General features: G+C 41.2%; 1 protein-coding gene across 1 annotated transcript in view; it reads right to left on the bottom strand.

The window, feature by feature from the left end:
- Nucleotides 1-3,714: 3,714 nt before the first annotated feature.
- ADAMTS12 (ADAM metallopeptidase with thrombospondin type 1 motif 12) overlaps nucleotides 3,715-20,869 on the bottom strand; it is a 166,183-nt gene continuing 149,028 nt past the window's right edge. Inside the window, exons 21-25 of the mRNA XM_058827536.1 lie at nucleotides 17,042-17,194; nucleotides 13,761-13,934; nucleotides 12,018-12,164; nucleotides 10,129-10,282; nucleotides 3,715-7,476 (exon numbers count right to left, since the gene is read on the bottom strand). Coding sequence (XP_058683519.1) covers nucleotides 7,241-7,476; nucleotides 10,129-10,282; nucleotides 12,018-12,164; nucleotides 13,761-13,934; nucleotides 17,042-17,194 — 864 coding nt within the window. The 3' untranslated portion in view covers nucleotides 3,715-7,240. The remainder of the gene's footprint in view (nucleotides 7,477-10,128; nucleotides 10,283-12,017; nucleotides 12,165-13,760; nucleotides 13,935-17,041; nucleotides 17,195-20,869) is intronic.

Raw genomic sequence — 20,869 nt, 5'->3', positions numbered from 1 at the left:
TGCCAGGGCCAGGGTGCGTCCCATGAGGGCTGGGACAAGTGACAGAGTCACATAGAAAAGAATTTGGAAAAGACTACCATTCATTAGCTTTCAGATAGGCATTGCAGCACAGGACAGTAATTTCATCAGCCAGCACTGTTTGTTATGAGTCTGATTCATGCTCCCATATGTTATAACCCAACAATATTTTTACTTCCAGAGACAAACAACAAGGAAATATAACTCCAAGTGAACACAGTGGTAATTAAATGTCAAGCTTCTTTAGTTCAGCTCTTGTATGAAAGAGATAAAAGATATAGGAGGATAAACAGAAAACATAATATTTCCATGGCTGCCATCTGTATAAATAACCATGTGGGGAGCTTGAAGGTTCACTGCACTTCTGTTCACAGTGATTCCTGATGGGCTTGCAATAAAACATTCACTCTCTGATAGTTCACTGATCAGCTTCCCTCACCCTGGAGTTTTCCTTATGGCATTTTCCCATTAATGCCATATTTTCCATCACTCAAGTACACCAGTGTTGCAAGTGGGGGCTTTCCTTAACACCAGCACCACAGTAAACTGCAGTGGCCTTTACCCAGACTGGTGGGTGAGAGGCTGGACATGCCCCAGCCATGGCACTCACAGCCCAGAGAGCCAAACGTGTCCTGGGCTGCATCCAGAGCCCCGTGGGCAGCAGGGGAGGGAGGGGATTCTGCCCCTCTGCTCTGCTCTGCTCAGACCCAGCTGGAGCATCCAGAGCTGGGGTCCCTGCACAGGAGGGACAGGGACCTGCTGGAGCCAGCACAGAGGAGGGACAACAAGTTGTTTAGAACTGGAGCACCTTGGCTGTGAGGGAAGGCTGAGAAAGCTGAGATGGTTCAGCCTGGACAAGAAAAGGATTTGGGGTGACCTAACTGTGGCCTTCCAGTACCTGAGAGGAGCTGACAAGAACAATGGAGAGAGATTATTTGTAACAGCATCTAGTGACAGGAGAAGGAGGAATGGCTTCAAACTGATAAAGGGTAGGTTTATAATAGATATTAGGAAGAAATTCTTCCCTGTGAGGGTAGTGAGGCACTGGCACAGATTGCCCAGAGATGCTGTGGATGCCCCATCTCTGGAAGTGTTCAAGTCTGCATAGGGCTTTGAGCACCCTGGTCTAGTGGCAGGTGTCCCTGGCCACAGCAGGGTTTTGAAACAAGATCATCTTTTAGGTTTCTTCCAACTCAAACTCTCCTGAGATTTCAAAAATCATTCTCTGATGGCTCAGACCCCAGTTAAAGCCACTGAACCACTGAATCCAGACCATCTTACCTGCTTGTAACATGACAGAGATAGAGGTAACTCCAGAGATCTAGCAAAAGACTGCCTTCCAAAACATCCAGTCTCTCCAGGAAATTACTTTCCTCTGTCCCAAATCTTTAATTTTGATCTAGCAAACAATTACTTGGTGACTCATAATGGTAACAGTGAATTAGGAGAAGCCTTCAAGAATCTTGATATTTTCTTTTTTATTGGTTTGTGATACCAAGTTGGCATTGAGTGATGCTCAGGTTGTTTATCAGCTCCTTGGATTCCAGAGATTCCTTTAAAAACCCTGACACCACAGCTTACAGACTGTGGTTGGCCACTCTGAGGGTCCTGTGTTTATTTCTCATTCCCTGTGTCTTACTGCTGGGTAAGACCTGGTTAAATAGTACCTACTAATACAGGTAATCACTGCATCTGTAGGAGAAACTTCTACTCCTTGGTTGACACGTCCCAGGTTTTGTTCCTGTGAGTGTGCTGGAGGTATCTGCATTTGTTCACTAAGAGGAGGTTGGGATCAATCAGTGACAGAAATAAGTGGTATCCTCATGTGGGCTCCCCGTATTTTGCTGACAGAATAAGGGCTAGGGAGGCTGCAGTCCTGGGCAGCAGCAATAATCCATGTTTCTTATTAGTCATCATTCTGAAAAACAGTCGGATCAGCCAGTCCAAGGAAGGGAAAGGGGTCTGGCACCAACTCCTGTTCTCCAGGGAATATGAGAACCCTCTGAAAACAAGGATAGGACATTAAGCAGAGCTGAAATTTCTCCCTCTTAAGTCTGCAACATATTGTGTTTCTATATCCACAAGATTAAACTATCAGTTCTGCTGTATCAAGTACCTCTGTCTGGAACACCCCACCTGAAATCACTTTCTCTTACCTCATCCTGTCACCACAGTTTTAATTTTCAGCTGATGTTGGCAGCCAACAGGCAGTTCCTTTGGTGGGTGCTTGTGGCAGGACATCTACCCCCGCTCCTATCACAGATAGGTCATAAAGAGATAATTTGGGCTGAAAGGCTCAGCAAGGGGGCATCTCTGGTGCCAAAAGCGCACAGGCCTCAGCTAAGGATCAACCTCTTAGTCTGGGGAGAAGTTGTGGGAAGAGATAAAATAAATATTCTTGACTGACTCTTGTTTTACAAACTGTAAAAGACACATGAGTTATCACCAAGGCAGAAACCTTCTACATACACACACACACCCTCAAAGTGTTGAAGACCTTTCCCTGGAGGTTCTGTGGTTGCTTCCCTGGGGACTCAGGGAAAGGATCTCCATGTGCACTCCACCAACAATTGGATAGTAAGAGATATTGAATCCTAAGTTATATTATTTCTACACTATCTGTAACATTAATAGGTATCTTTAACCTCATGCTGTATTTACCTACTAGTAGTCTTTTTTTGTCCTTGTTCCTGTGTAGCATTCATTTAAGTCTTATGTCTGTTAGCTTTCTGACTATTAAATAAATAATTCATTCTGTAATAGACTGAATCAGCAATTAATAAAGAACTTGCAAATGAGCATGGGTTTTGGGGTGTTGGCCACCTCAATAAAGCTACTGCCTGCTGCCAGAGGCTTGTGCAAAAGGCAAGGACTTATCTAAACTCCCACATCCATTGGTAACATGCTTGGCTAAGCCAAGGGGGTGCTGCAAGCTGTGCCACGCAGTGCAGCAAGCACAGGATCTGCTCCAAGCTGTGTTGAGCAGTGGGTCATCCAGAAATGCCTAATGGGATTGGCAAAGTAGCGGGAGCTTCCACTCACTTCTCAGATCAGTTCAATCCTCTCCCTTAGTGCACCTGTGCAGGGTGCTGCCCCTGTGGGCTGGACTTTGTAAAGTGAGACAGACAAACTTCCTGTGGCTTCCATGGGGTGTTGTGAGGCTGAGCCCACCCAAGGATGCACGGGGTGGAGTCTGGGGACAGAGCAAGAGCTGATGGTGCTCTCTGCCCAAGCCTAACTGTGCTCCTGGGCAGCATGAAAGGATCAGGGCTGCTCTGATCAAGTTTCTGGGCATAAGCACCAGCAGCACTGGTGGTGAGAAGACTCAGGGTGGGGGGCAAGGGGCATGATAATACCATATATAACCCTTCAACAGACACAACACACACACTTGCTGCCAATAAATTAAGACATACCTGCTTAGACTAGAAGTGGTAAGATTTCCTCTATTTCACAGGAAGTAATGAAGCCTTTTAGTGTATATTTCTACTTAGCACCATGTCCTCTTCTTCTACTTTTTCCCCTCACCCATTTTAATGATCTCTTTTATGCTGGAGTATCAAGCACCAAAACAACTCAGTGATGGGGATCCCTGGCATATAAAAAATATTTTTAAAACTTCTGGATTTTTTCCTGGAAATTTCACTGTACAAATCTTCTTGCGCTGGAAGCACAAAATACCAGAGACATCAAACATATGCAATGCCATTTATTGAAGCTTGAAACAAATATGTCATCATAGTTTGCTTTTTAAACCTTGAAATGTTAGAACAAGCTGTGAATGTGACAAGTACACATTTTTTCCTGAGCAATCTGTTGAAGCTGATGTGTCTTGGGCTAATACAATAATACAATATTAAAACACCTCTGCAGTTAGTATTCAATTCAGTTTTGAGACTAATGACCATCTGGGTTCAGATTATAAATCCACCTTTACTTAAGAACAGTTGTGTCATAATAGCAGTGGCACTGCTCTGTTAAAAAGGTTCCTGTTGTCACAGTATTTTCCCTAAAGTTTTAAGCTGAGAAACAGTAATGACTGTATTTCCCTGGGTAGAAAGATTATTCTGACTAATGTCCATAATATCATTTATTCACTTTTTATTCATTTCAAATGAAATAAAGCTCCCTGAAGAAAACAATGAAGGCAGAATTGGTTTAACTCTATACTAGCCCTAAGGAGCACTGGAAAGGAAAACTCTTCCAGGTATTTTCCTCCAACCTGCACCATATCCACTCAGTCAGCTCTTTTCTCATTAGCCCATGTACCTGGTGGCCTCCTTTTGCTGACCTCTGGATAAAGTGTTATGCAGGTACCTCTACACAGAGTAATCTGACACAGAACTCTGTCCTGCCCAAATCCTATGGAATTCTTCTGGGAATGTGAGGAGCACCTGCACTGCCCACCAGTCCAGGTTGTTTGGCTGTCAGGGAACTGGTCTACACCATGCAGCCCGAGCCCAGGCCCTGGCCAAATTCTTCCTGAATCAGGCGGGACACTTCTACTCCTGCACATGATTCAGTATTTCTGTGCCCAGAGGAGTAAGAACCGCCCAGATTTCTATTGCTCAAAGGGTCCCCAGAAGGAGAGAAGCAAACTGTGAAAATTAAAAGCATCATGTCTGGCATTGGCCAGCAACACCACAGACACAGACTATTGTAAGAGTGTGTGCATACACACACGTGCACCACTGCAAGTCATCCCCATGTCTGTTAACCTAGCACCACATTTTAAACAGTGGATTTTGTTTCATCAGCACCTAAAACTGGGGTTATATTGCCATCACAGAGGTTAATAAATCTAACCTTACCATGCTGCATATTTTGAACTCCCAGAGACTTCAAGTGAAGAAGTAAGTCCTTAGCCAAAGGACACAAACCTTTGAAAAATGATAATTCAACTCGTGGCCATCATTAGGTTAATACATTATAGCCAGGCTGAAACACTTCTATTAACTTTCATAAAGGCCTGTCCAGAAAAAAAAGCTACTGCTAGTCATAGTTCTGTAACCACAGTGACACTTGGATTCATGACCATGTGTCTCACCATATACTACATAAAACGCGCATTTACCTGTACTACAGTCTGAAGAAGTAAGGTAAGTAGGGTGAAAATCTGAGATTTTTCAAAAAAGCCAGAAGAACGAAGGTGTCCAAATCCTACTGAATTCCAAAGGAATCTAAATGTCTTCTCTCGTCCAGCTCTCTTCAAAATACCCAGCTTTGTTCAAAGGGTCCAGTCTTGGTTCCCTGAAGTTTGTTTTGGCAATTTCTTCACTAGCAAAAACAGACACGCTATTTGGCTAGTGGTGCCCTTATGCCTGAGGCCTGAGCTATGCAGATACTATTCTGGGCCTCAGATTACTGTTCCAGCAGCCCTCAGCTCCACTGTGATTATGGATTTACACTGCGGGAAAAATCCGCTGTAACTGAGGTGGTAGAGTGCTCTTGTGAATGTGGGTTTATGCTCTCTTGGGAGATACTGGATGAAACAATAGCTCTATCACTGAATATCTGTGTGAATTACAGAGTTTCCAGTTGCTAGCTGGCCTTTATTGTAATGGTGTAAAATTGATTTGAAAATGTAGCATGAGACATTTCCACCTGAAATGCATGCATGCCATATCTGTACATGCAGACAAGGTCTGTAAATTTGAATTTTATCACGTAAGTTAACATGAAATTAGGAAAACTGTTTATCTGGGCTACCTCATTGCTCCTTCCTTTTTCATTTGTCAAAGAACAGAAATATTCCGGTTTCTAAATGCAAAAGACCCAACTTCCAATTCTCCTTACCTACATCAGCTTAGAAGTCTTTTGCTTTCTCACTATGTGACCCCTTTACTCTTTGTGCTGTAAAAAGTGGAAACCATTACAGTGAAGCTTCCTGATTCCTCTGTTCAGTATCTGTAACATTCTTGAACTAAATGGAGCTGACCACTGACATAAAACTGGTGGAAGTGAGAAGTCAAGAGAGGGAGAACACCACCCTTTCCAAAGGGTAAGTGTTGAGGTTAAATTTTTGTTGCAGAATAAGCTGGTACAACCACTATGCTCCATCAATTTCCAGACAGCTTTTTGTGCCCTGCTGACATGTACCATTTGTGTCTGAATACCTGCAGCTATAGAGACTGGACATAGTTTTGACTCGGTTGTCTTATCTAATCTCAAATGGCCTTGAATAGTTGATTTTAAATGGAGAGGAACTATGGATGATAATTAAGAATACTGTCTGTCTAGCAAAAGATCTGCAAAACCCAATTTTCCTTTATACTGAAATTATTCTATCAGATGGAATGTATAAAAGTGTCTAAAAGATATTGCTGTTTCCTCCCCTAAATGTGTAAAAAAGATGAGTAGATATGGCACTTAGGGGTGTGGTTTAGTGGTGGACTTGGCAGCACTGGCTTAGAGGTTGGACTTGTTGATCTTAAAGGTCTTTTCCAACCTAAATGATTTTATGACTATTAAGGTGGTAGATGCAAATAACTTGGCTTTTGTGCTACCAAGAAATGCTGCTTAAAACATATTTGGGAACTTAACATCCCATATGTTATGGGGTTTTCAATTTATAGCAAGACATTTGTAGCAGAAGAAAACTGTCAAGAACAGGTTATGGCTGAGGTATCCTTTAGAGATTCAATCAAGTACTGAGCTAAGATTTTTTTTCTTCCTGAAAAAAACAGTATTTCAATTCATCCTGCCTATCACAAGCAGTTTTTACAAAACTCTGCTTTTAAGTTTATGAAGTGAGCAATGAATTTAGAGAAAAACTGCCAGTTCACCTTTATTCCTAAAAAAGAAAGGCAAGTGAGCATTAAGAGAACTGGCCCATGGCACAGGTATGTCTGTTGCCTCAAGGGCCACCTTCACTAAGCACTCTTGAATAAGCAGGGCTGGTATTTCAAGTAGGTTTTGGAAAAGAGCTGGAAGAACAAGTTAAGCACTCATTACAAAAAATCAGAAAATTCTTGCAGGCCTGTTTCTAGTGCCTATGCATGCCTAAAAAGTACTAGCTGCTGGTACATGGAAAATCATGTTACAATTTTAGGACTATTACAGAGAAAAAACTGAAGCAGTAAATTACGACTGATAACCCTAGGCAATGTATTTTCCCAGTTTTGATCACAGATTTCCATTTATGCTGGATGGTTCAGAAAAATGTAAGGAACACAACACCTGTAAACAGAAGCTCTATTCAAGGAAACAAGAAAAGAAACAGCTAATGCCAAGCTGCTTGGTTGTTGTTTCCTTGGTTTTGAGGTGGTTTTTTCCTAGACTTAGTGTAATTTTGCTGTTTGAAGCCTCGCTGATCTCCATGTCTTGCTTTGCTTCGAATTCGGGGCTGACTACACGTGAAGCAGCACTGAGTCTGTATTGACGGCAGCAAGCACTTGCCAATGCCTTTCAGCCTCTGGCAGAAGTGAACTGACAGCTGGTCTTTGCTGCAGGGCAGCCCTGTGGGGAAGAAGATGAAAAGAATTATCTGTAATTTGCTGACACACTCCCTGTATTTCTAGAATTTTTATTTTTGCCAGTCGTGTCTATTATGGGTCTTTTTTATGGTGGCTTTCTCTTCCCTGTGTTATGGGTCAGCTTGACCTTCCTCTGAAATTTTGGATATTTTAGTGAACACAAGACCTTCTGTTATGGAAAACACAGCACTCATGACTGTTCAGTGAGTCTACTTTTGTGCCAGATACAGCTAATCTATGTTTTCTTCTTTGACTTTTCTGCTGATAAGGACTGCCAGAGAAAGTCTGGCAACAATGATTTCAGCTTGGTACTTTTGCATTCTTGTAACTGTCCCTAAGACAAGCAGCATGGGCTGGCAGAGTGCTGCAGAGCCAGTCAGGGCAGGCAGGAGAGCACAGACAATGCACATGCATGTTCAGCTTGGCTATGCTTTAATTCCTGCAGCATCAGAGTATGGCAGGGACTGCAGCTGTCTGATAAGCCTGTGGAAGCTCCAATGAACTGAGATGGGCCAGATTAAACAGGTATCAGAAATTGAAGGTCCTCAGCTGTGGGAAGACAAGGTGTGCAAAAGAAGGAAGATGGTATATTAGCAAGGCTGTTCTCCAGCAAATCCCTCAACACTACAATTGGAGAAACTCGTTGAAAACTTGTATAAAGGTAGTTTAAAACAGATGAAAGCAGGTTTTTTTTCACACCAAGCTGTGAACCCCTAGAATAGCTGTCCTCAGGATATCCAGCCCCCAGAGCTGGAAGTTAGGGATGGGCAGCAGAACAAAGCTTCCATAATTCAGGAGGAGGTGGTTAGGGACATGCTTTGCCAATTGAGACACTCACAAGTCTACAGCTCCAGATGAGACTCGTCCCAGAGTAATGAGGAAACCGGTGTGAGAAAACTTGACAAACCGTTCTCAGTCACCTACCAGCAGTCCTGATCAACCTTCCAGCTGACTGGAAACTAGCAAATTTAATGCCCATCTACAGGAGGGTCAGAAGGATGATCCAGGGGATTACAGGCCTGTACAGCTACCTGAAAGGAGTTTGTAGTGAGGTGGGGGTCAGCCTGTCTTGCCACACCTACAGTGAGGGGACGAGAGGAATGGCCTTAAGCTGAGACAGGGGAGGTTCAGAATAGCTTTAGAAAAAATTTTTTCACTGTCAGGGTGATCAGGCATTGAATAGGCTGCTTGGGGAGGTGGTGGAGTCACCATCCCTGGAGGTGTACAAGAGGTGTCTGGATCTGGCACTGGATGATGTGCTTTAATGGTTCAGGGGTTACAGGGGCACTGCTGGGTGCGTGGTTGAACTGGATGGTCCTGAAGGTCTCTTCCAACCTTGACAATTCCATGATTCTGTGAACTTGCTGCCACAGGAGAGGGTGGAAGCAGACAGCATCACAGCATCAAAAATGGTTTGCAACATATTAATGGAAGTTTAAATACAAACTTCATGGAGAACTCTTAATAGTCCTAATATATGTCAGTTGGGAATGCTGGAGGACTATCACGGAAATGAATCTCAGGAAAACACCAACCTCCTGCATTCTTACTAAGCAGCATTTTTTAATGCCATTATTGGAGACATAAGGGTGGGCTGCACAGACCAATGCTTACCCAGCAGGGAATTTCTTATGTTTTACAGGCTGCTTGAGCTTTTATTCACAGAAGGAACTATTACTAATATGTGTGGGCAGTATATATCTGACTCTGTCTTGTGAACATGGGAGGGACAGGAAATAAGCAGACCAATCCACTCCAGGGCAAAACATGTGCTAAAACTCTTTGAAAAGCAGCAGGACTGATGCATCCCTCTCAAGAGCATGTCAGATCTGCACTACCCTCAGGATTCAAACCATTGTCTCACTGTCAGATTAGACCCTTAGCACTGACTAATAGGGAAGATCATGCTCCAAAAGGCTTCTGAAAATTTTTCTACAACTTTTTCTAAAACTTTGGAAGTTTTTCTAGAACTGTGAGCCATTGCTGCTCTTAGAGGGGACCTGCTGGATACAGCAGTACACAGACTGCACATAAAGATGTGCATAAGCTTCCCCCTTCCCCTGATGCCTCTTTTTTTGGGCTATACACCATGTACACAGCTGGTCTCCTTTGAAGGTACAGGACACTCTCACAAGTACTCACAAGAGTACTTCTCTCCACCTCTTGATTTTGGACAATCACACCCAGTGGGACACTGGCTTTTTTTTACAGTATCTGTTAGAATTTTCTTGCTTGCACTTCCAGTCCAGAACTTACAGCTTCCACAGAGGGATCTATCTTAAGAAATGGCATCTGTTTGGACTCACTGTGTGTCCTTCCACAGCCCTCAATGCAGCACAAGTTACCTAAAACAGGCCAACACAAGCAGACCTACTAATTTAGCTGTGCCATCATAAATTAGGGATGCATACTCAGAGGATGCACTGCCCACTATGGCAGCACAAGGCCAGAAGTGCTGGAAGAGACAACAGTGTGGTTCTGCCAACAGAGCAGCTGAGCAGTAGCAGACCACGGTGACCTGTAATTACTGAGCCCACACTACTCAGAAGAAGTTGATAGATTGAGTCAGCTCTCACTTTTTGCAGAATCTCAGCACAAACAGAGAAAACTGTTCCATGCAGATGTATTACTCTACCTGTATTTTTCCTGCAGTCTTGCAGATTACATTTCTGATGTTTTGTGGGCTTGGGTTTATCCATGCACATACTATCATCTTCAGTTTCATTAGTTTCTGTATTCATGCATTCCACAGTTCTTTGCTGAATTCCCCCTCCACAAGAAATGGAACACTGAAAAATTTTAACATACATAAATTTTTTTTTTGCATGGAAATTTTGTAATATGGCAATATTTGAGCTGTGATGTGACAGGAAGCTAAAACTGCCACATGATCCAGAAGAAATGGCATTACAGTACTCTGTGTACTGTACACTCCATCCAGACACCCCCATGGTGCACTGTGGTCACATTTGGCAGGATACAGTAGAGGGTAAATAGTATAAATACAGCATCTTGGAATGTGTAAATAGGGGTAGACGACTGTTTTCTACAGAGGAGGAAAAGGATTACTTTGCAGTGTCAGTTCAAAATATAAGAGACTCATAAACCAAATTCATACAAATTAGGACAGTTTTTGCTTCCTGTGTTTTTTAATATCTAAGTTAAACATGAACAACCAATTGTAATGTTAGGTCTATAAATGACCAAGCTAAGATTTTTTAGAAAGCCCCAAAAGGTTTTGTTTCTTTCCTGGCTTTTAAACAGAAGTTACCCTTTGTTTATGATCACAAAAGAACTGCCAGCTGCTTGTTCTGGCAGCACACAGAAGGCCATAAAATGCAAACACTTTTTAAATATCTTCCTGTACCATTCTGTAAATGTACTTAACTCTTGTGACTTCCCAGAGCATCTGAGAATCCTGATTACTTTTAATTTTTTTTTCTGTACAGATAAATAGTGCCAGCAGATAAATGAGATAAAGAATTCAGCAGATAGAGAATGTCAGCTAATGAAGTACAAGAGATGAAGACAGGAGTGGAACCTCTGCCATTTTTCTGCAAATGATCCCCTCTCTAATGTGTATCTCTGTACATGAAGCACAATAGTGTTGGCATGAGGTACACTGAAATACCTTAAGTATTCTTGCAAAAATTTATATTGATGTTTAAAGTATTTTTATAAAGTAAAATTATTAATGAATACATCAATAAGGGATTAAAAAGTAAAACAGTTGGTATAATGTTTGGTAATCTGTTGCTAATTTTATGCGGTTCACTTCCATATGTGTTACACTAACTCTACATTACATAATAGTCATGCCCCATCTAATGGCCTGTGTCAAAAGCAACTAATTGAATTTTCTGTCTTAAATGACATTCCAGTGTTTCCTGATTTGTGGCTCCTGCTTTTAGCATTCCTTAAGTATCCCATTCTGCTGTGAGGAGCACTTGTAATGTATGCAATGTTTATTAAGGAAACTGGAGAGAAAGGTTTATTAGATATACTAGTTTCCTTATAGATAAATATGTATAGCAGATACTGGAAGGTTCCCCAAAGATATACCTCATATTTGTCAATAAGATTTCCAGGTACTAAGTAGGAGACAATTGGTCAAAATTCAGAATTTCTCTTTGCGTTAGGCAAGTACAATATTCCCCAAAGTTGTTTTGAGGATCACCCAATCCCCTCAATAGCTTCAAACAGTGGAAAATTTCAAACATGCAGTGGAAGGATGTTACTGGTAAAAGTCCTTTGTTCTTAGACAAGATAAAAAATCCCAGACTTCCAATGACATCTAATAAAGCAACAAAAAGTAGAAGCTACAGTATCCGTCACCTGAAGGAACATGGGCTGGCTATGAAACAAATGTACAGTAATGTTTTCAGAAGTTCTTCTCTTGCAGCTTCAGCTGTGCATAAAAAACTCTACTTGCCACAGGCACTGATGTTCAGAGACAAGTGGACAATATGACCAAATATGGCCAACTCATGACAAAAAGTAAAGCAGAAATAAACTGAATCCTACCGGGCTCCAGGCCTGGTGAATCCACTGTGTGCAAGGCTGCCTGTTACACGACGCAGTGGTGTCAGGTCTTTGGGTCCAGTCACAGTGCCCTTCCCGTGGGCAGGAGATGTGCCGCTCCTGCTGGCCGCCACCGCACGTCCTCGAACACTGGCAAAAGAGGGGCACAGTCAGAGAGAGCCAGGAAAGGATGAGAAACCAGAAACAGATCACAAAGATGGCTGGATATGTTCATTCAGAAATGTGGGGCCACAGATAACAAGAACCCAGGGTCATAGGCCCATGGGTTTAGAAAGATGTACAGGCTAGCCGGCATATAAAGTCCTGAAGTCCAGGCATGAAGAAAAGTTCTGCACTGAGACACTTATTGCATGTGCTTGGAAGGAGACTGAGGAAAATATGACACCTGGGGAAAATCTGCTCCTGGCACATAATACTGGAAGGACTAAAGGGCAGAATAGAAGTGGCTACACAGAACAGGCAGCACAGAGCTGCTCATCAGCATCACCAACACCAGTAGCATCTCTAACAAGAATTAGAAGTCATATGTCTGCAAGATTAATCTGTAATATTAAATGAAGAAAGAACAAGTTCATAAAATGCAGCATCTCATTTTTATGAATTGGTTGGGGACATTAAAATTCAATCCATACAACAACTGAACTCTTTGGTAGTAAAAGTGTCATGCAAAGATAGTGACCCAGGTTATTTTTTAAACATTCTTCTGTCTACATTCTAGAATTACTTAGCCACTGATTTCTTCCTATTTTTTCACTAAGTCTGTAGTAGGGTCTGCTTGAAATACACAAAGTATTTCATATTCTGATATGAAATAAGGTATCAAATATACTTTGAATAATGTATTGCTACTGTCCTACAAGGAATTGTATGGACAGAACAATATATATGACATGTGATAAATGAACCTTTTCAATCCATTTCTATCTAGTGTCCTTAGCATGAGGACAACTGCTAGGGTTGGACTACTGTTTTTATAAATTATTTTAAGTGGCAATCAAATGCAATCATTTGGCTATTTTTATTTTTCCACCCCCTGCTTATTGTGCTGACAGCATACCCTGGTCTCCTCCAGGTGTGATTTGCTGGTACCCTGTAAAGAAAATGTGATCACCTCCCTTAAAATCCCAAAGCACTAGGTATACAGGGCTGCAAACATCAAGACACTTTCTCCAGAGCTGCTTTCAGTGGAGTTAAATCCTAAAATATAATCAGGCCACGTACTTTAGCTGACATAAACATGTGCCTGGATGCCTCTGAGTTTGTTGGCACAGATTTATATTACAAAGGGACCCAAAAGTCAGATTTATATTATGTCTAGGGTAAGCCTTTGCTCCATAAAATTTCAGTCCAAAAGTGTAAAGGAAAACTCTAAATTTGCAATAATGAGAAGGCAACATTAAAACAGCAGCAAAAAGGATTCATATAAATGAACCACATTTACTGATCCAATAGGATAGCTGGAACACATTTTCTTCCAGGCCATCTGCTTCTCCCTTTCAGGATATGGTAATTTACAGCTCCAGCTGTAAATCACACACAATCCTAAGAATGATTCTGTGAAGCCTTATGAACACCTGTGCTAATTTTTGCTGCAGCCATACACAAGAGCTCACAGGCTGTGTGTCTTCCTTGGAGCAGAATTTTACCTGAGAGCACGGCTTCCAACAGCTGCTGTTACCTGAAGGGAAACTGCTGATTCACAAAGCTTCTTTTAAAGAACAGTACCTCACTCCAGGACTCCACATGCCATTGCAAGCAAGGTTCTGCGTTACAACTAGTGTTGAACTGTGGTTTATAGCCGAGTAGCTGGCAATGGAAAGGCCTGAGCAGCCGCTTTTCCCGAACATCAATGCAGTGAACGTCTCGGGTCTTGAAGCCTCCGCTGCAATTCACAGAGCACTGAACACAAAACAGAGAGGGACACATGATGATCTACTGAGGGACTGCACCTTCCCCAGACACAGAGCAGGAGGACAGCCTGAGCTTTGAGCATCCTGAACAGAAGGAATTTCCAGTTTACTGTAACACCAATCTGTCGGGAGGCTTAAACACTGGTTTTCCTCACAGCACCTTGGAACATGCCATGTAAGTACTTCCCCTGCTACACTGCTGTGGCCATTAATAATATGGGTACATATCTAATTAGGAAATCTTACCAGCTGTTACCAAAAATGTCACAGTGAAAGAGTCATAATGCAATAAATACAAAAAATGGATTCTATATGCAGGGATATTGTCAGTTCCTTAGTTGCTTCAGTGAGGTGAGAGGAGTGAGTAGCAGTTCCCACCCTCACCTTCCTTGCCCCTCCATGGCACCAGGAGATTCCATACCCCAAGAGCAGCCTCAGTTTGAGAGGGTGGGAGGGAAGGGAGAGGTTCCCTGACCCTCACTCACAGCCTGTGAAATCAATGCTCAGCTTAGAGCTCCACTGAGGAGCTATGTGAACCCTTCCAGTCTCCTTTTTCTAGGCACAGCTTCTTCCAAGCCTCATGCAGCATCATCCAGTCCTGTCTCCAGGCACCAAAATTCAGGACATTTCCTGCTGTTGAGGAAGAACTGAAGATGCTACCCAGGTGAAGAGGTGCACTTCAGCAGATTCCTGAGAGCGACCTGCACTTTTGGGGCCCGGCACACACTTGCTAAAATTGCTGACAGAGCAGGCAAAGGCATTCTTTTATACATTCTTTTCACAGAATTCTGAGAGCCTTTACTGAGCCTTGAAGGAAGTCCAGGGACAAAGATGAAACTGGATTGAGGGAGCAGGGTTAAATATTGCGAAAAGGGGTGGATCTGAAGGTCAAGGGTCAATAGGAACAGGTAAAAGTGGTGCAGAGGAGGGGCAGCCAACTAGGGGAACCAACAGGACAACAGGGGTGGAACAATGCAGCAAATCAGGGCCAGTAGGGATCAGGAAAATAGAGAACATTCTAGGGAACTCACAAATAAGATGAAGAGGGGCTGAACAGGGATGGTCTCAACTCTATGTATAATAGAACTTAAAAAATTAACATGTGTCTGCAGCGGCTATGGAAGGGTGGCTCTTCTTGCCCTCATCTTAGACAGGTGTCTCTCTTTGCTTGTTTTTGCCCCTCCAGGGTTGAGGCATCACTGCCCCACTGGCAGGACTTCGAGCCTCCACACCCAGGGATAAGGAAAAAGACATGTTTTGTCTTCAAGCAGAATTAAAGCTAATTCCAACTGCAGCACTGAAAGCTTCTAACATCACTTTTCACCTTTAACAGTATGATGCAACAGCAGTTGATGCTGTTCTCCTTTGCACAAATAAGCATCCTTTAGTTGAGCAAGGAACCTGAATGTAAAACTTGCCCTAGGGGATGAAGAATGGATGGAAAGGGAATCCCTTCTCTTGTCCACAGGACATATTTCTGTCTGGATATAAACAGTGAACAGAAGTAACTGCATAAGAGACTGAGTACAACAGTCTCAAAATACATGCAAATTATATCTGGCATCAAAGACAGACTTAGAGATTTAGTCTGAAGCACCTTTCTCTTAGGGGAGGGGAAAAATTAAATGACAGTAGAAGAGAAAAAGCTCTACGGCACTAGCAGGGAAGCCAGACATCATGCTGTGGTGACACTTCTTAAAAATGTTTGAAATGAGTAACAAAAAATAATTGCCACCTGTAAAGCAAAATTTAACCACTTTTATATATGAAACTGTGATTAGGTTTGTATAGTTCACTTGATGGAAAATAAGGATGGTAACACAAATCTGATAGGAGAAGCCTCTTGCCTCAAACTTGTTTCATAACTGGCCTGACATTTTGAAATATTTGCTTCCTGTTATATTTTATCATTAAACCTGATTGCTAGCTTTTTTTTGTGACATGACCATCATTCACTTGTTGCAAGAGCAATGACATTTATGAAGAAAAAGTGAAGGTGAAATTGCCCTACTGCAGCTGGGAGGGCAGGATGTCTATGTATCTTTTAAAATTAATTTCAAAGGCTTAAATGTAGTTATGTAAAGCCTTGGCCTTTCCTGAACTTTCTAAAGAGGCATGTAATTCCTGTACAAATCAATTTTATGTCTAAGAGCTCAATAATAACACAGGTTTTTTTAGCTATAACCTTATATTTGTATCAACCTGCCCTCTAGCCCAATGGCAACAACTGTGGCCAATTGTCCACAAAAATGGTCTGTACTGGAAAACTTTGAGACACCTATCTTTTTCCTTATTCAATCAACAATATTTAAAACAGAATTTTGTAGATTATCTCCTTTTAATCTTGAAAAATAACCAGTGGTTTGAAACTCAATTTTCAGACTGCATGAAGACAAAATGTAATAAGCTTCAGAAAGTCACCAAAGTCCTTCCAGGTGTTTTTCACACAGCTTAAAATACCAAAATGGGACTCAAGCACAATTCTTTGGGTTCCACTTAGCACCCTGGACACTCTTCTGTCCCTTGACCATGGCTACAAAACCAGGACTAAGCAGAATCCTACAAACAGCAGACATTCTGTCTAGTACAATTTGCTTTTCTTTTCTTTCCTTTTTTATATATTTTTTTAATGTAAAACCTAGAGGTTACATGAATGGGGAACAGACCATGTCATGTAAGAAAGAGATAGTACATGATGACAAGAGTCAATAGGAACATGATAACTCCGTCTCCCAAATTCCCACTGCTTCTTCAAATTAGTATATGCCCCTGGAGGCAGAGATTAAAAAGATGCCACAAGCAACTATGCACAGCTTTGCCCTGTCACCTCTATTGAACATGAGCAGTAAGTCCTGCTTTGGCTCTAGATGCAAGAGTTAATGAGCACAACCCACCACAGGAAGAACAAAATTCACAGCAGATGTGTTTCCAGATATAACTTGGTCAGGAAATTAGTAAATTAGTGCTGAATGGTCAACTGGGAATCATGTATGCATTCACTGAGTAAATAATTGTTTTAAAAATGAAGTATTTGGAATTTCATACTCACTGAAATTTGCAAGCTTACTGTTCATACACAGCTCTGAATGAAGTTACCTTGCTCCAATTTCCTGTTTTCCAGCTAGCACATGGGCGGAGATAACATCTCCTTGCAGGATCAGGCTTTTTCATGTCCTGACAGTGAGATGTGTTCCTGCTGCTGCACTCCACATGTCTCCAGAAAGCACCCATTCCACAGGTCGTAGAGCACTGCACAAGGGCAAGAGGGCCAGGGACAAACTCAACATTAGTACATCACTCTGGAAACAATCCTGGAACCTAAATATAAATATCTAGAGCCATTTTAGATGACATATGTTACTGGAGACACCCAAAAAAATATTTCAAATTCACCTACATTTCACTAAAAATTCTGAAGGAGGGCTTTTTTTTGTTTCTTAAGACAATACCAATCCTGATTTATACTATACACTTCTTTTCTTTGGCAAACTCCTGCTTACCAAGACATTCTAAATCTGTACCAGCTGTTTCACTGTTCTTCTGTTATCTTTGGGAATCCAAAATAAAATATAACTGCATCAAATATTCAGCATTGTTCCCGCTCTACCACTAATACCGCTGATGAGATAGTCAGCTAATTGAGTGCATGATGTTGAAAATCTTAAATAAGTATCTGAGAATCTTAGGAAAACTGTACAGGAAAATGTTTCTCTAAATTGTTAATTCAGGAAGTGGCTGAGTGTTTTCAACATTTGGGAGGATTTTTGTGTCTGAGGAAAGAGAACATTGATTATTCCAGTCCATATCCCAAGAGTGCACACTACTCACAAAAAACCCCATATACTGCCATTGTATTCTGAAGCAGAGGAGTTGAAAAGTGGTTGAAGACACACTTTTTTACCTTTTTCTGCTTTAGAAAGGGTGGGTCAGTGAATTATACATGTAGAGCCTAATTCAATACACACTAATCAGCCTGTAGCTGGCATGAGAAACAGCATAAATAATCTTGAGTTAGATCAGCAAAATGATGAAGAAAGAAAATGCCACTGTGTGGTTTGAACTCCCTGTGAGGAAGCAGGGAAGTTAAATATGGAACGCTGAGTAAGTGTCCTTGGAAAAATGAGGAAACTCCAGCTGAAGTTAAGGCAGGGAAAAAAATCAACAGTGGAGATTTTTGATCTCATGATGATTCCTGGGATGTGTGTCCAAGTGGCCACAAAGGTCCTGTTAAAGGAATATACAGTTTTGCCTAGTGACACACATATCCAAGACTACTTTTCTGACTGAGAGGATGGACTTCCCTTGTCTTGCTTTCTGTTGGCTTGATGTCTTCCCCAGCTTTACTATACCAGTCTGACAACACCAAGACTTTACTGAATGGATGCTTAGTCTTTGACTAAAGCCCCATTCTGAGCACACATGAGAAGAGCAAAGATGGCTCCACGGATGATGCTGTGCAGATCACACTGAGGAAGATGTATGTTCTTGTCTGAAGAAGGTGAAACAGCAGGATTCTTTCAAACCCTGTTTACTGCAGGCATGGCATCAGGAGAGAAAGGCATGATACTTTAAATTGCTTCAGGATCAAGCCTTAAGTTTCTTGACTGTTGTTTGACGCTAAGTTTCTGAAGACATACTGCTTTTCCCTTTGTCATTTGGGAACCAAGACTTCCTCTTGGCACAGTAGATGTCGGTCACAGAGGGAGAAAGTGCAGACTTTACATGACCAGTTGCAAAGGGGCTGTTAGAATGAGATGGTCTGGTAGGAATGGAGTATCTTTGCTAGCAGAATGCTCTTATCAAGGGAAAAGTGATAGCCCAGAATGGCCCAGGAAAGAAGTAGGAAAGGAAGTAAAAGTTACAGACAAGCACTGGTGGAACTGGATGTAGGGCACTGTTTTGCCCTACTCAAATTAGTGCCCTCCCTTGAAGGGGCAAGTGCCAGCCCTGTTATGGGACATGTCACACCTTTCCAACTCAGTGGCTATCACTGTTCTTGGCACTATTTATTTACCAGTATGGACATCTCCTACAGAGCAAAGCAATGTCAAAATACTGGCAGCTACTGAAAGAGAAAGATCACAGCAAGATATTCATCAGGGTAGGTGCAGTGGTCTTGAAATGCCAATGCCTTGGACAGATGTCATCTAAAAACAGATTAAAGGTTTTACTAAGGATGGGCAAACAGAAAGAGCAAAAATAAAGTCAGAAAACTGTAGACTGAAAATTAAATAAATGTAATGAACAAAAAAGAAAAGGTTCTGTGAATGTCAGACTCAAGGTGTGTATGTGAAATAAAAAACTTTCATTTAATGAAAAAGAGACTAACTGACTTTATTAACAGAACTATGGAATGGTTGAAATTGGAAACAATCTCTGCTCAAGTAGGGCCACCTAGAGGCATTTGCCCAGAACCATGTCCAGATGGCTTCAGAATATCTCCAAAGATGGAGACTACATAAATTCTTTTTGATGACTTCTTCAAATTTGAAAAATGAAGTTCAATGTGGCACACTTCCCATAAAGTTTATTTTAACAAGAAACAACAGCTTGAATGAGAGTAGCAAAAGATAACTTAATTATTAAAGAATAACGAAGTTAGATGCATTAAGTATCCTCAAATTGACTTCATTAGTTCTGTGAAACCAAATGTATTAACCTTATCTCTAAATTCATTCAAATGTTCATTCAATAATCTTTGTGCTGTTGGGAATTTTTATAATAGATTGGAAAAGTCCCAGAGGATTAGATAAGAACATTTTTCATTTTATCTCTAGGAAAATAAAAAATCCTATCTGTGGTCTAATGGAATGCTTAACCCAAGCTGTCTTCACAAGAAGATAAAAACCAAGTTATTAAACAATAAAGATCAAAATGGCAAATACTGATGAAGATGATACAGCAATATAAAAGCCCACATGGACCTATCTAGAAGAAATAATTCAATTGAGTCTAATATCCTTTTCTGACAGGGGAATATGACTTAATGGAAATAAGAAACTGGCTGGTGTGATGCATTTTTACGTGACTGTGCAAAGCATTCTTTTAGCAAATGGAAATACAGTTTAGGTATTATTAATTACAGGACTGGTGTTCAACTAACTGAAAAACTGTAATAAAGTGGTTCTCAGTGGTTCAATGTCAAAATGAACAGACAGTTCAAAAATGGTTCTGCAAGGCTCTGTCCAAAGCCAGGCTCTCCTCAGCATTTTCATTAACTAACTGAATGAGGAAAGACAGCATGTATTTGAGATAATTGAAGATGATGAGAAGCTGGGAGAGTAAGCAGGAATGTTGAAATTTGAATCCAATGACACCTCAACACAATAAAAACTGTAAGAAACCAGTAGTCTGAAATAAAAAATAGATGCAAAATACTACATTTAGGGAAAAATTTTTATGCATACATTCACACAACACACACAGTTCCCAAATGTAATTGAGAATTTCTGCTGATCTAGAAATATTGTAGTAGGGATGCAGCGTTTACAATGGACCACAAATTGAATACATCAAAGCAAGACGGTTACAAAACAAGACAAATCTCATTTCTGCATTCATAAAGAGGGTAATAAATAAAATTATAGTAATTATTAGATTTTATATGTCATGTGTCCACTGGGGCCACAATGAACATCACTGATAAAAAATATGTGATGAAACTGAAGCAAGACCAGACAAGAACAATGGAGTCCCCAGATATTTAGAGAACACAAGGAAAATCTCAAAATAATTTAGATGTCAGACCCCAAAAGAGTTATTAAGAAGATAATTTTCCTCCACAGTCTGCATATAAAAAAAAGAGAATCCTCATTTTCAGTATGGAAGATGTTGGTTATGTATAAGGAAAATATTTCAAGGTGGATAATTAATGAGTAGGACAGACTGTAGAATCTCTGCATGACAGGGCTTGGGGCCACGTTC

This window comes from Poecile atricapillus, chromosome Z (assembly GCF_030490865.1).
Source record: "Poecile atricapillus isolate bPoeAtr1 chromosome Z, bPoeAtr1.hap1, whole genome shotgun sequence".
NCBI classification, from domain to species: domain Eukaryota; kingdom Metazoa; phylum Chordata; class Aves; order Passeriformes; family Paridae; genus Poecile; species Poecile atricapillus.
Note: the sequence above shows the minus strand (reverse complement) of the source record. Positions and strands in the feature narration are given on the sequence as shown.